Source organism: Mchenga conophoros, linkage group LG22 (genome assembly GCF_057382185.1).
Source record: "Mchenga conophoros isolate Kocher_MC1m ecotype Shallow Benthic linkage group LG22, M_conophoros_male_GT1.1, whole genome shotgun sequence".
Lineage (NCBI taxonomy): Eukaryota > Metazoa > Chordata > Actinopteri > Cichliformes > Cichlidae > Mchenga > Mchenga conophoros.
This window is the reverse complement of record NC_140546.1, coordinates 6,833,875-6,850,216: the sequence shown is the minus strand read 5'-3', so window position 1 is coordinate 6,850,216 and position 16,342 is coordinate 6,833,875. Positions and strand designations below refer to the sequence as shown.

Below are 16,342 nucleotides of genomic sequence, written 5' to 3'. Positions count from 1 at the left end.
ATAATGTTGACGCGCCCGTTGTTTAAAACGTAAGTCAAAGTTCCAGGTTAAAACTCCTTTATTTGTTATCAAATCCTTAAAACCCGTAGAAAAACAGTGATCAAAAACATTCTAAGCTTGAGCGGTCAGCAAAAGTCGACTTCCCCCATCACCCACTCATTCACAAAAATTCCCTCAGGACGTGAACGGGTGATATAGCAATCACTATTACTATTACCGACACCACGTGACCCAAAGCCACGCCTATCCACAACAACACCAACACTCGAAACACTTTCTGAAACATAGAGGACTTCCTGGATTTGGGGACACATCCTCCAATGCCTCTTTATGCCTCCGCAACATGAAGAACAAAGCATGTATGCAGATATTTTTGCTGCTTCTCTTATGTTGTGATTTATTTGCAGGTAAGAACTTTTAAATCTTGGATCGCAGTCTGATCTCAGTACAATGTTTCTTTTCGGTTTTTTTTTTTGGTTTTTTTTTTTTTTTTTTTTGCAACTCTGATTCTTTATCCTGGGTAGAATAAAAGTTTTTCCGTACACAGGTACAGAACTGCGTAGTTAAATAGTGTTCTCATAAATTTCATGCATGATTTAGCCTTTTAAAGACTTTTTGTAAAGAATGAATATTAATAATGCTCCCATTTGTTTACACACATTTATTTTAGACCAATGTTGGTCATTATTGATTATTTTTAATCAGTGCTGTGACAAATACATCAAATATCTCAACCAGATCGTATTTCTTTATCAACATTTAAAAATGTTACACAGTCCTGTCAGTTCATGTAATGAGATTTTTCCTGCAAATTAAATGAGAAATCACAGTGACTGGATCATATTTGCATAAAAGAAGTGAAAGGCAGGGTGGAATAGATGGAGACGAGTGTCAGGAATGATTTGTGCCAGAAGAATGACACCAAAAGGGAAAGGTTTACAAGATGGAATTAAGACTGAAAAAATATCGTTGACATTAAAAATGTCTTTTTTAAGGGTTCAGGTCAGGTCAGGTCATTTTAAATTTTATCTATAATCCCTTTGTAAATCATGTTCACTAAAGTCTATTTACGAATATAAGTAAAGACATTACACTTAAAAAACACATTGAACATTGGCAATTCCTTTTTGGTACATTTTATGGTTTGGAGATGGAAAGTCAGCAGGGAGCCTGGAGGTAACAGTTAACATTGGGAGTTTTATGGTCTGATATCCCTTTGTTGGTGTTGTTCCTTTCATCAAAATAATGCTGCTCTAGGATCAACATTGCAACTGAACAATAATTTCTGATTATTTAGTTTGTATTAACCAAGAATTTAGCTAATATTAATGAAAACTATCACTACTTGCTAGTGATAGTTTTCATTAACATTAGCTAAATTCGGCTAACAGCAAACCTAACTTGATAATATATTTATTACAATGCATAAATTAATAAAGAAACACTCCAAATGCTAGAAATGCTAATCAATTTTCCCATATGAGAGTTTTATGTAAACAAATAAATTTTGTTTTAACTGTTTTACCCACACTGGAAAACTAAGACAGCACAGCATTGGGTGTTAGTACATGCAGAGCATTGAGAGAAAAGAATGGTAGGGACAGTGTCACGATCTGAGGGGACAGACCGTGCGGTGGTGTGTGTGGTGGGCCCAGGTGCGAACACAAGAGAGTAGACCGGAGTAAACTTAAACTGAAAGCGAGCCTTTATTGTGGCTGATGACAGGTCTCAACAAAAAGCAGAAACACCGTGACTAAACTGAACCTAAACTAAACTTGGAAACAGATACTGATAAACTAAGGAGACTCAGAAAACCATGACGATGATTGAACAGACTGGCCGTGAGGACATGGAGGGTGGGAACACAGACGACGCGACACAGACTGCATGAAACACAGAGACTAAATACACATGAGGGATGATCAGGGGAAGTGGCCACACATGGGAGCACAGCTGACACACATGAACCTAACGACAGGACAGTAGAAGTGAAACTGAATACACTTACATTGAATACAGACTTTCAAAGTAAAACAGGAAACATGGGGATTAGACATGACATGAACTAAACATAACCACACAGACATGACGCATGAACCAGGGAGACTTAGTACAGGGGGAGATGACATAAACAACTAAGGAACAAAGGACTAAACAGCAATCTCAAATTAAATTAGATTACAAATGAATACAAAAGATACATAAAACTCAAACACTGGGTCGCTCGACCCAGGACCATGACAGACAGAGTGTGATGGAGGCAGAGCGACCTGCTGTGATGAACCCCAAAGTAGGAGCAGCTAAAAGAAGAATGAATGCTTCATATTTCTGTGAATGTTTGCATGTTTTATTTACTTCTATTTACTTCAAATACTTGTCCCACAGTGAAACACTCACTGAAGTACTTCGTCTTTGGATCTTCTGGGGTTCCAAACATCCCGGAGTTTGTGGGTGTACTAATGGTTGATGGGATCCTGACTGGTTACTGCGACAGCAGCAGCAAGACATTACAACCACAACATGACTGGGCGACGAAAATATTAGAAAAAGACAAGCAGCAATGGGAGTGGTACAACAAGAAGTGTTTTGATGATCAACCAAAACTTTTCAAAAACACGATTTTTAGCTTGAAGAAGCAGTTCAACCAAAGTGAAGGTGTGGTATTTTCTGTTATTCCTAATGTCAGATCATTATAAATCATAGAAACTGACTGATGAAAAAAAAAATCTAAATTTTGTGCTTCCTGCCTTAAAATTAAGTTAGGTTTTAAAAATTGCCTTTAAAACTTTTAAAACTTTTCAAAAGGTTTGTCTGAGTATAACCTCTTTTAGATGACACCTGGATTGAATAAGATTCAGCTTCTTGTCTTTGTTGCTTTGTAATTTGAATAGTTATACCTACTTTTATGTGCTGTAGTATTCTGTTTAGGTAAGTAGATTGACAGCGTATCTGACTTGAATGATAAGCACAACACAAACCTTGGAGATGAGCAGTATCTCATCACAAAATATACAAGTCAAGTCAACTTTATTTATATAGCACATTTAAAGGACATCGAGTGTCATCCAAAGTACTGAACAGAGGGATAATATAATCAAATAAAAAATGATAAAATAAATAAGATGAAAAACATTATTAAAACATTGTAAGATATATATATATACGTTTGTAAGAATATATATGTACATGCAAATGTGCACCTACATAAGCACATATACATGAACATAAAATACGTGTACACGTACACATATGCACACATCATCCAGTGACATAAAAGACCAGAATAGCAGCTAAAACAAAATAAAAGAGGTGTCAAAGAGATCCAAAAGACTTGGAAAATAGGTAGATTGTCAAATTTGATTTAAAGATTTCCAAGGAGAAGACGATTTAATAGAAGAGGGAAGACTGTTCCAGAGTCTCGGGGCAGCAATGATAATAATAACAAAAGTTCACTGCAATAATTTATTTTATGTTTGTCCCTTCAGCTGTGCACATTTTACAGAGGATAGATGGCTGTGAATGGGATGAAAACACTGGAGAAGTGGCTGGTGTGTTACAGTACGGTTATAAGGGAGAAGGCTTTCTGGGGTTTGATCTGAAGACACGGACATGGATCGCACTGAAACCAGAGGCTGTGATTACCAAACAGAAATGGGATACTGACAGAAATAGAATAAAAGACATTGAAAATGATCTCACTCAGGATTGTCCAAAGTATCTGCAGAGGTACTTGACGAATGGGACAGATTCCCTGCACAGAACAGGTACATGACTTTATACAGTTTCATGATTACAGTAGTGTTTATTTAGCATACTCTAATGGTTTTTGGTAATTCTCCAACATCCTTTTTTTTATGCAATTCAATCCATAAAATGTATGGATTGAATTGCATCATTTGCATTACAGTAAACTCATAGGTTTAACAAAGAGTTTAATGAGAACTTAATGGCCATATATCTGTGTGTTTGGGGTTAAATTTAGCTTAAATTTAGCTTAAAGTATGTCAGCCGCTATAAAGCTGATGATTCTTCTTGCTTGAATGGCTCACTCTGCTTTAATAATAATAATAATAACATCAACAACAACAACATCCCGACCTGCCGATCATGGGGCGACCACTCTACTTTCTATTCTTTCTACTACTATTGTGAAATTTTACACTCTATGATGATTGTCTTGCTCTCTTCCCTCTCTCCAGTTCTTCCATCAGTGTCTCTCCTCCAAAAGACTCCCTCTTCTCCAGTCAGCTGCCACGCTACAGGTTTCTATCCTAACAGAGCCGTGATGTTTTGGAGGAAAGATGGAGAAGAGATCCATGAAGGTGTAGATCCTGGAGAGATGCTCCCCAACAATGATGGGACTTTCCAGTTGAGTGTTGACTTGAATGTTTCATCAGTCACACCTAAAAACTGGAGAAGGTACAACTGTGTGTTCCAGCTCCCTGATGGTGAAGAAGTCATCACCAGACTGGATAAAATCAGAACCAACTGGCAGAGAAACAAAACTGATGATGATGAAGGTGAGATAAACTAATAAAATTCTTTTTTTACTGATACTGTGATGAGTGAATAGAAATAACTCTTACTGTGGGAAAGACTTATACAGATCCTAAAACACAGTGGGATTGTTGCTACTGGCGGACTGTATGTAGGTTGTAAAACTGATTTGTGTTTATGTTACCCATACATAAAGAAACTCAGCATATAAGGGAGAAATGAGTGAACAATAACTTGTTGCAACAATTCCACGAATAACGAAGCAAAACAAATAAACAGCTGGGTTACCATCATGTAAGACTGAGAGTACCTAAGAGTCAAAGTAATAGTCAAAAGAGCCAAATATACCATCAGAAACTTTCACAATAATTTACATGAGGAAAAGAGAGAAAATCTAATAATTTATCAGCAGGATTAAAAATATAATCACTATGCTGATGCTATCTTAACTAGACCCACCAGCTATAAAGTCTCAAAAAAGAAAGTACACAAAATGTACACTCATGTAAAAACCAGAACAAACATAGCAGAAAGGTGGATAGAAGTCAACAGTAATAAAGCAACAAGTTGTAGTTCTAGCCACAAAGCTTCAAGTGTTCCTTCTTTTGGGGAACAAAAAAAAGTCTACAGTACCCTGTAGGTCACCTGGGAAAGTTTCTCACCGTGAGCTTAAAGGCTGTAGTTTCAGTTCCTACAGGTCAAGTGACATGTAATAATGCCAAAAAAGGTTCTTGTATTGTGTTGTCCTGGCAGGCATCTTTGAATACAGCATTTTGTTGTAGTAGCATTTTAAATAAATGTAAAAAAAGCAAAAGCAAAAGCAAAACAATAGATAAAGGTAGTAGTTGTAGGTGTACATGATGTATTTTTAGAGGAATGAAGGTTGAAAGTACACATGACTTTTGACATTGTCTCTTTATGCAACTTAGAGTTCAGTTGAAAAGGGACACTCTACCATATGCCCTTACTAATCCAGGATGGAATTTAACATTAATGAGTGGGACATTGCTCATGGTATTCTTTTCAAGGAGATAGAATGCAGCTCAAAAGCATCACGTGGTCTCACTGTTTTAGGTTTTTGCTGTCAGTCCGCTCTTGGGCATGGCTCTATGTGCAGGTAGGTTCCCCCGCTACTGGAGGTAAAAAAACAAAACAAAACTCTAATACAGAAATCATGCATAAGGTCAAGTGAGGCAGTTCACAGTAATTCAAATAAATGTGTACTGGTCATACGGTGCAGTGCAAGCATTTCAATAAAAAGGATGGAGGAAACCAATATTGTATAGCGGGTCGGAGGTCCAGAAATGTGTGTATTCACATATTTGAGAACACAGAATAGTGTTTCCTGGGATTTTTTATACTGTGTTGCTGAACTGAAGAAAGGACTATATATAAAGAGAAAAGACAAGACATGTTTACTGCAGACTGTATGACATTACTCATTCTGTGTAACTGATGTTTGGGTTTATTACACATTATTTGCCTCATTCTTAGTTGTTGTTTATATCTAAATGCAGCATCCTTTGCATAACAACTGGTGTCATAAGACTTTTGAGATTGCCTGAACTGAGAATTCAAATGTGTGGTTACAGTGGTCCCTTGTTTAACAACCTGGACGCATTACTGGACAGGAGACAGGGCACGAGAGTGATTGAAAATGGTGTACAAAAAAAAAAGAAAATGGTGTACAGCCATTCAGGATGCAGAACACAATGTGCTGTGAAAAAAAAACCACATGCAAAACTGCACAAAAAAATCAGAGAAACAGCGAGCCCGCGCAAAGTGAACCGCGTTATAGCGAGGGACCACTACATATGGCACTGATCACCACCTGCACTCATGTATATATCTTTCTACGTAGCACTCTTAATTCTTATTCTTACTTTTATTTTTTCATGTCTATTTAAGCGCAATTTATGACACTATGTTTGCACTGAAGCACCGCAGCAATTTCCTAATGTTGTAAACCTGCTCAACATTTGGCAATAAACCCCCTTTCTGATTCTGATTCTGATATGTAAACTCTGCTTTTGCTTAAAGCTAATGTCCTTTTGGTAACGATCAGTTACATATGACTTCTGCATATTTCTTTCTTTGCTTTTTTAGACAGTTTGAACACTAGGTTTTGTCTGTAGCGCGTAGTGAAAGAAGTCTTCTTATCATGCATGTGAGGTGCTGTGGCAGGATGAGGATGAGGATCCAAATGCAGGACTCGGACAAAAAGGGTTAACTGGACGATGCAGCTTTGATTTGCTGGGACAAAAAAATTACAAAAAAAAAAAAAAAGCCAAAAACTAGTAACCAGAAGAACTAAAACTCAGACTGAAACAGAGAACAGGCAAAGGAAACCACAGGGCTTAAATACACATGAAAGTGATACTGGAACTTCTGTATATGTACATGATTCATAAAACTTGGTCATTTATATTCGGCTTCACAACTGGTGAGCTGTTACTTAATACAGTTAGGAATGTTTTTATGTGAAAAATAGAGTTCATTTAATAGGGGTTAAAATGTCAATCACATAATTTTAGTGTATCTGCTTTGTTTAACTGAGATCTGTGATATTATCTGAGTAGGAATGAGAATGAAGAAATGGTTTTTCTTGATTTTCCTGCATTTTAATCCCGCTTATCGGTTGTTTCACTTGTTCTCAGTTGCACTCAGTTTGTGCACTAAAAAGTTGGTTTGTCAGTACCAGTGGATTAATAGAGAGGACACCAAAGTTAACGTCTTGCTCAGGCCGGAGGTCATTTATTTCTGAGCTGCGCATGCACAGAGGAGCTAGAGTCTCTCTGGTAGTTCCACAGCAGTGCAAGAGCACCATCTACTGGCATAATTAGATATAATCTTGGTCTGGCAACGCATAACAATGTCAAAATAAGTCACAATAATAAATAAACAATAAGGGGGTATTTGGTTTTCTTACAACAATAAACATGTAGCCTTTTCCAGCTTGCTACACAAACTTGACACTGAGAGACAGATTGATAGAATATAACACATGAAACACAGAGAAGACAGTGACTTAAACTAGAGACCAGGGGCCTGTTCTTCGTACCGCGCTAAGTGAGTTAGCTGGATGAGATTGTTGACGATTTCGCGTGATCCTGGATCGTTCGGTTCCCCGAAGCCCATCCGGGACTTGCTGTCATAGCAACAGAGCCGTAAGCGTAAACCTGCTGGGGAGCAGGTTTACTTTATGTAAACAGGATTAGATCGCGGCCACGCAGGTATGTCCGCGTCATTCATACGAAAGCAACAGCGATATTCCACCACTGTTTCACCATAAATAAATAACATCAATGTAACTAAAGATAATGCAGCACTTGATCCTTTTATTGATTTCACACAGATACATACAGGTCATTTCCTAAAAAAGGGAAATGTACTATTAACATTCTATTACATGTATGTGATTATTACAGATGTAATTCATATTTCAGAGTAGTAATTGTAAATTACTTCGTGTAATCAAGATGAGAGACCACGGCTATAAAAGCGAAGGTGGATTTGGGAAGTCTGTCGCAGTCATATCCTGTCCGTATACGCGAGCCACCCATTGCGGAAGGTGCAAGATTGATAAGGAGAGTCCTCAGAATTCAGCGTATATTGCGGGACAGACAGGATCCTTTAGCTCAGCGCGACAGTGTGCTCATAGAGAGATATCGATTTTCCCGTGAGGGTATTATTCACTTAACCAACTTGTTGACGAGGGGGTGCAGGACCACCACCTGTCTTTTTTTTTGCTCTGCCCTTTTCTTGGTTGCTGTTATAAACAAACAAACAGAGTATTCCAGGGTCTCTTTCCAAGAGACGAAAAGCAATATAAGTGATAAATATTACCATTCTGTAGAATATTCTTATATTTCACTTTTACTTGTTCCCATGTTCTAGTGGGTCCTGTTGTGGCTCTAATGTGAAAGGGGATATAATATAACATATTATAATATAATATAATGTAATATAATATTGGATAATATGGTGTGATATGATAAATCTACCCTACCGCCTACTGGTGTTGGCCAGAGGGGCCGATGGCGCGATATGGCAGCCTGGCTTCTGTCAGTCTGCCCCAGGGCAGCTGTGGCTACAACCGTAGCTGCCTCCACCAGTGTGTGAATGTGAGAGTGACTGAATAGTGGCATTGTAAAGCGCTTTGGGTGCCTTGAAAAGCGCTATATAAATCCACTCCATTATTATTGTTATTATTAAATTACTTACGAGTTTGATTTGTCAGCAACTTTCTGCCAGCCCTCTCTCCTTGCTTTTGCAGCCTTTGCAGTGTTCCCTTGCGTTTTAATTAAACTCTGAAACTCCTGAAATCCCTCACTCAAGAGTTCTTGCTCTGCTGCCGAAAAATACCGAGCGCGCTCCTTCGACATTTTCACCGACCAATCAGAGGGTTGCCGATCAATGTTTCTACTATCGATGCGTAGCCCCTGTTGGGCCACCCAGTGATCTCACATTACTTCATCCAGCTATACTAATCGTCAACAACAGGTGTGTTCGGGGAACCGGAATAGCGAGCTCAGAGTTAGCGCGATGATTTGGTCTTGGATGTTTCATTTAATCTTGGATGTAGTAAGCGACGTACGAAGCACAGGGCCCAGGGCCCTATTTCAGGAAGCCGGTTTGGAAAACTCAGAGTGAAAAACGACACTCACGGTTGAGTAACCCCGAACTGTCCAACTCGGAATATTCCGTTTCAGAAAGGCTGATAACAATTAGTTCAGTCAACGCGGAGTTGCTTTAACCCCAAGTGAAGCGCGCGGACGAGGATACATAAAGCCCTGATAAGCGGAGCACAGATTAAGCGAGTCACCATGGAGACGGAGGGAAAGAAGGCGCGGTCAATGTATTTCACAGCGCTTGAGGCCGAAATTCTGATGGCAGCATATGCCGATAACATGCAAATTCCGCGGAAAAAAGTAACACAGCCACAGCTGCAAAAGAAAGGGAGCATGCATGGCAAAACATAGCCGACAGAGTCAATGCATGAGTGTTAATATAAACATTGATCTAGGGATTTCCACCCATTTAACACGTTATTTTATCATATGTTATTTTATTTGTTATTTTATACATTTTATTTTGTGATGTGATGTGAGCGCAGGTGCAACCCAACAGGCCCCAAACGTGCCTGGCAGCAAGTAAAAATGAAATATAAAAATATAGTCCAAACAGGTAAGGTGTAATTGTATTATGAGCCATAGTGCTTGGTCTGTTTGTCCTATGTAAATTAATTGCAGTTAGAGGCTACATTAATTTTCTTTCTGTAAGCACTTATTGAAATTATCTGAGCACATTACAAGTACATATTTGCTTACTCTGTATGCTCAAATGTGGCCCGTTATAGCCAACAGAAAAAAAGCGGAGGCCCGAAAAACAGGTGGGGGTCCTCCACCACCACCACTCACAGAGGCTGAGCAGTTGGCCCTCAGCCAAAACAGTGGGCGCCCTGTGGCTGAAGGCATCTCTGCGGGGACATCCTCTGAGGCAATAACCCCGCAAGACACAAGTGCCTACATAAGGGGTAAATTCAAAATAATACATGATGTGCATACATCCTTTCTTCACAGTCACCTTTGCAGTGCGACACATTCATTTGATAAACTCTTTACCATAATGGATTATTTTGTAGTGAAGTTATTTTCCTACTGATTTTGCCTTCCCTCAGTCTTGGTTGTCTTTGAGAGCATAATGACAATGAAGTGTAAGGTGCTTGGTATGTTTGTTAATTGCCATTTGGTCCCTTGTAAGTTATAAGTGACCTGTATAAACCTCATATTCTATCAGTTGATGGTGGTGGTGTACTGCATCTGGTGCAGCCTCCTGTTGAGCCAGACCAACATGCAGTTGTGAGTAATACTCCACAGATTATATGAGTTTACAGTAGAACAGCAATGTTGTCTATTTCTTTACTACAGGAAAATAATGAAGAAACATTGACAGCTGTTACAGAGGAGGAAGCAACAGAGACACTTTATGAGGTTTACATCTTTTAATACTTTGTGTACAGGAAATACAGGCGACCAATAAAGCCAGTTGAACAAAAAATCTGTTTATTCTTCTTTCAACATGTTGAGGTGATGGGTCAAAGGAAATGATTGTGACATATGGTGTCTCTGACTGCGCTTCCATCTTGTATGTCCGTGGGAGGGTCAGGATGTTCATGGTTTGGATCACTGCTGATGTTTGGTTCAGAAGGACAGTGTTCTCCTCTAATTGTGGCAATGTTGTGAAGAATCACACATGCCACAATAATGTCACATGCCCTTTCTGGGGTGACCCTGAGTCTTTGCAGGCACTGGAACCGGGCCTTAAGCATTCCGATAGTCATTTCAATTCTGGCTCTTGTCCTGCAATTAGCCAGATTATATCGCTGCTGTGGGCCCGGTTCAGGGTCAGGGTAAGGGGTAAGCAAATAGGGTAAACATGGATACCCCCTATCACCAAGCAAGTAGCCAGTGAACTCTCCTAAGACAGAAGGATACACTTCAGTTCAAATGTCCCTGAAGCAATTGGTCTTTATATATTTTAAAGTATTCTCAACTCACCATGTCCAAATTTTGTGCTCAGTGTACATTCACGGAATATTTGTGAGTCATGGACAGAGCCTGGCCACTTGGCTTCCACATTTGTGATAATGTTGGCAGCATCACATATGATCTTCACAGTGCAGAGAACACAAATTAGCATCCATTACTATAATGAAATAATTTGTTAGTTTGACATGCTACAGGGAACTATGTACCTGCACATTAATGCTGTGGAAAGACTTCCTGTTCACATAGTCTCCTTCATTTACTGAAGGAGCAATGATTGGAATGTGAGTGCCATCTGTACAGCCAATCACGCCTGGGAACCCTGAAAATAAATGTGCAATTTAAGTAGTAGTCCAAGTATCACCACATCATACATTAAGTTTTGGTCATCCTGATACCTGCAATTTTGTGGCATCCCTCTTTGATAAATCTTGTGGGTCTGTGACCGGGGAACACCACAGACGAGTACAGGAGACGTTTCAGTGCAACTGTAACATTCCTGACTGCCCGACAGACGGTAGCCTTGGAAACGTGCTCAGCGTCACCAATATTATACAGAAAGCTCCCGTTTGCAAGAAACCGAAGTGCAATACAAATAATATGCAATGAACTGAGAGCATGTCCGCGATGTGTCACATGCGTAATATATGGCCTGAGGATGTTATCCAAATAACTTATAGATTGTGCTGAGAAACGGTAACGTTCACACAGACAATCATCAGGAAATGATAAAATGTCCAAACGCGCTCTGATCACTCTCTCCCGGCGGAGAGCTCTGCGGGCTTCACGATCTACTGGCTCTTCAAGGAAGTGGCACGCCATGTCCGACACTTCCTACTGTCAGGTTTCCGACAAAGGGGCGGAGACAGTCAGGGTTAGTTGTAGTAAACCTGCTAGGGGGCAGGTTAGCTTCACGGAGTGTGTCGTCATAGTGACTCACTCAGGCTGCAGCTGAACTCGCTTTGTGAAACCGAAAACCCAGAGTTTTCGTTAACTCAGGGTATACTTACTCAGTTTTTCCACTAAACCGGCTTCCTGAAACAGGGCCCAGAACAACAAATGTTGTCAAGAGAACAAAACCAAGAATAACCAATAATCAGGAAATAGAATTTAAACACAAAACGCTGGGTAACACCCAGGACCACGACTGTAGGATTGTAGCCTATAGCTTTATATTGTTAACTGGTAATTATGAGGCAGCACATTTCAGGTCATTTTACTTCACGAAAGTAATGTAACATCAAGTGTAATGCATTACTTTCATTTAATTTCAGGACCCCTTTAAGAAAAGGGTCCTGTGTAATAATTAATTTTTTGAGTAACAACCCCAACACTCATTACAACAACGTGGGGAAATACCTTCAAAATACTTGAATATTTGACTAAACATTAAGCAATTAATTTGCATAAATGTCTTTAATATGGTGCTTAGCAATAATGGTGACTCATAAAGCACAGCCAATGAGAACCCAGTGAGAACTAATAAGAAAACCAGGAAGAAATTAAATCAATAAGTGATATTAATAAGGGAATGGCTAAATTCTCTATCAATTCCCATCCAGTTGCATGTGTGGTCACATTAGGAGATCCTCATCTACGAATTTCACAGTCGTCTCGTCCCCTCACCGTGATTTATAGACTAACTGCATGGATAATACAGCATTGATGGATTTATTTACTTTATGTGCACATTTTGTCTTGTGTGTTTGTTTTTGAGCAGAGAAGCCGTCTGACATGATCCTCATCACTGCTGTGGTGGTTCCTGTTGTTGTTGTTGTTTTCATCCTCATTGGATTTTTTGTTTACAAAAAGATGAGAGGTGAGAGATTCAAAGGAGCTGCACTAATGCTCCAATTCAGACTGAAAAACCTAATATCTATTGTACTTTGAAAAATTATTTTCCCTTTTTATTTTAGAAACAAGAACTGAACAAAGTAAGTAAGCAATTTTTCTTAGCTACTCTGCATTAAATTGTATTTTGTATTGTTATTTATATTGTTGCTCAATACCGAGGTGACAAAAGTACAGAAATGCTGTACTTAAGACGTACTCTTAAATGTTCTTAAAGTAAGAAGGTAAAGGATGCTCCTTGAAGGACAATTCTACCATCTATTTTCATACAACAGTAGTGAAAGGTTCTGTTATATTAATATAATGTGTTAATAATAATATTTTTATAATAAAATAATATTAGTACTTGAGAATACAAATGAAGTTCTGCTACACTGACCATGAGCATCACAGTGACTGTGCACCAGTCCATGACCTTCTGTAAGTTCACTGGTGTGGCAAGATTAGCTGATTATTCTGCACAATAATACCATTCAACATGAACATAATCATGAATAACAAATGGTTAGTTTACTAGTTTGTTTTGCAGGACGTTTCACAAAATGAAAATACAAAATCAAAACACATCACATTTCCAATATGTGAATAAAAATGATGGCCTTACATGTCATCTTCAGATTTTCTGTTTGTCAAATGCCAATGAGCATCTTTACCTTTAAATAATGGGTAAAATTAGTATTGAATATGTCACAAAGTAAATCTTTTTCCGCCCACACAATCCATACATGTAAAACTTGCAACCGTAGATGTCCACAAATGGAGTTATGGGTAATAAAGAGAAATTACACATTTACTGAAAAGTATTTAATATTTCATATATAAAGCCTTTGTTGATGACTGCTTAAAGATGTATCCTTTATGGAGAAACTGAATGTACAAGTGTGATTTTGCCTCATTCTTCCACACACACAGTCTTCAAATCCTGAAGGTTCTGTGGGCTCCTGCTATGAACTAACCTTTACTTCATTCCATAGATTTTCACTTGCAGTCAGGTCAGGTGATTGGCAGGGCCAGTCTAGCAGTTTTGTTTTCTTTCTCTGAAACCAGCTAAGAGGTTCCTTGGCTGTGTGTTTGGGTTCATTGTCCTGTTGAAATTACCTTGTTTCATCTTAATCATCCTGGTAGATGGCAGCTGATTTATTTATTTATTTTATCAAGCATGTATTTTTTTCCTTCATCCTTCCTTCAATTATATGAAGCATGACATATAAAAACAGCCAATACCAACACCTTGCACACAGTTTGTGTGTTTGCTGACATTACCTGACAATTAAAAAAATGTAGGGAGGAGAAAAAGTGACCCCTTTTATTTTCATTTCTTTTTAACAGTAGTACCCACTTTAAACCCAGAGTATAAGTGCTATAAACAATAACACTGAACCAAGTAATGAGTCTCTTTTGAAGATGTAAGGAATAGAACGTAAAGCTATTTTTGTAAAAATGTATAAATAAAATAACTAAAGTAAAAAGTTAAGCAAATAAAAATACATATTCAACTAAAGTTCAGAAACCTGGAATTTCTATTTAAGTACAATAACAAAGTATTTGTACTTTCCACCTCTGGGAATTAGCATACTTTATTAATCCCTAAGGAAATAATGTGGTTTACAGTTGCTCCAGTATAAATAACAGTAACAGAAACAGATTACACTATTTAACAATACAATATGTCACATATTTAAGAAATCTAAGAAATAGCACAATTGTGCAGGTGAAACGAGCCATAGTTAATGCAAAGACAGAAAAAAACATCCCACAAATTGCTACAAAATTAAGAGTGGAAATACTGTAATCTCAATCAGTTTGAGATTAGTGGGACTAGCGGTGTTTTCTGGCAACATCTTTGAAGTTTCGAGACTGAATCCATGGACCACATAAACAAACACAGCAGCCTATCTACACTACACATTGATTTTAAAAATTCACCTTTAAAATGTATTTTTAAAGCATTCTGTGAAAGGAGTTTGTGGCGGGGTCTGGTTGGTGGCTTAGCTGCAGGGGAAGAGTGGAGTGGCAGGTTCAGGGTGTGGTGTCGGAGAGGGCAGTTTGACATGCATCTTCTAATCATGCCTTCCCTATTTCAGTAGCGGCCGGGCCAGAGAGAGGAAGCTACTGCTGGAGAAGAGCACCGGAGCCAGAGCAGCATGCACTGTAAAGTGCCCCAAGTGACAAACTTATTGAGTCAAAATTAAAAAAAAAAAAAAAAAAAAAGCCTCAAACCACAGTCACAGTCGGGTCCTTTTGGGATTAGAGGTCATCTCATTATTTAGAATGTTCAGCTTGTAAATAGAGATGACTGAAGCTGCCAAACTCTGGAACAGTCTTACTGAGGTCAGAGTGTCTGCATCATTAGGCAGGCAGCTGGATAGTGAAGTGGTAAGACTATACACACCTCTGGAGCGGGGATCGCACATTTGATTTCCAACCAGCATCCAGTAAGGGTCCTGGCTAGGCCCCCCCATGCTAAAAACCAGCCCTGGAATGATGCGGCTATGTCTGCAGCCTGTCTGCAGTTCAAGACACAAGCATTTAACTACATGTTCACTCTATGGTGTACTGTGTATTTGACAAATAGTATTTGTATTAGTGTTTCATAAATCTGTTTTTATAAAACTTTTATTTTTCATTTTTTATGGGTTTATGTTATAGATTTGTTGTAATTTGTTGTTCTTTAAAGCACTTGCTTCAAGGGCAGGGTGAATTATATTATAAATAAGGAAAATTGAAGAACGTATTTGTATATTTCATGTTCTATACCAGAGCTTCCCAAAGTGTGGGGCCTGCCCCCTGGAGGGGGGGGGGGGGAGTCATTGCAGGGGGGGCTGCGGTATGAAAATGGAAAAAGACTGCTCCCACACAAACGCAAAGCAGGAGATGAAGCATAGATGAATATGTTTCCAAACCAACTTCATTCTAAGCCAAAGACCATATTTTCTAGTCTTTGGCTTCACATGCACAAGTGCCACAGTAGGTCTCCCCTGCCAACACGTTCTCACTCCTAACTTGTCAAATGTGCGACGCATGGTCAGGGTCCCTCTGCTTCACTTATCGACGCGCAGGGTACCCCCCTTGTGTCGAGAATTGACGTGCAGGGTCCTCTCATTGAATACTATAGAGCTCCCTAAATATTGTTTATTCAATTCAATTCAATTCAATTTTATTTATATAGCGCCAAATCACAACAAAAGTCGCCTCAAGGCGCTTCATAGATACAGAGAAAAACCCAACAATCATATGACCCCCTATGAGCAAACACTTTGGCGACAGTGGGAAGGAAAAACTCCCTTTTAACAGGAAGAAACCTCCGGCAGAACCAGGCTCAGGGAGGGGCGGCCATCTGCTGCGACCAGTTGGGGTGAGAGAAGGAAGACAGGATAAAGACATGCTGTGGAAGAGAGACAGAGGTTAATAACAGATATGATTCAATGCAGAGAGGTCTATTAATA

General features: G+C 38.9%; 1 protein-coding gene across 3 annotated transcripts; it reads left to right on the top strand.

Annotated features, from left to right (window-relative positions):
* The first annotated feature begins 297 nt into the window (after window positions 1-297).
* On the top strand, window positions 298-15,658 carry LOC146548675 (major histocompatibility complex class I-related protein 1-like). Of its 3 annotated transcripts, XM_085263041.1 has the most exons (7): window positions 298-407; window positions 2,386-2,655; window positions 3,486-3,764; window positions 4,200-4,520; window positions 12,766-12,864; window positions 12,962-12,979; window positions 14,981-15,658. In XM_085263041.1, the coding sequence occupies exons 1-7, from the start codon at window positions 344-346 to the stop codon at window positions 15,049-15,051; spliced, it is 1,122 nt and encodes a 373-aa protein (XP_085119167.1). In that variant the 5' UTR covers window positions 298-343; the 3' UTR covers window positions 15,052-15,658. The 3 variants fall into 3 exon arrangements, with proteins under 3 accessions (XP_085119167.1, XP_085119168.1, XP_085119165.1); XM_085263042.1 differs by lacking the exons at window positions 12,766-12,864; window positions 12,962-12,979; XM_085263039.1 differs by lacking the exons at window positions 12,766-12,864; window positions 12,962-12,979; window positions 14,981-15,658 and adding an exon at window positions 9,857-10,802.
* Window positions 15,659-16,342: the final 684 nt, after the last annotated feature.

What these genes read in the sequence shown, in the direction of transcription:
- LOC146548675 (XM_085263039.1), top strand. Translation starts at nt 344, where the DNA reads ATGAAGAACAAAGCATGTATGCAGATATTTTTGCTGCTTCTCTTATGT. An exon ending in ATGTTGTGATTTATTTGCAG is followed by an intron (nt 408 to 2,385) that starts GTAAGAACTTTT and finishes CTTGTCCCACAG; the next exon opens with TGAAACACTCACTGAAGTAC. An exon ending in CAAAACTGATGATGATGAAG is followed by an intron (nt 4,521 to 9,856) that starts GTGAGATAAACT and finishes GGCCCGTTATAG; the next exon opens with CCAACAGAAAAAAAGCGGAG.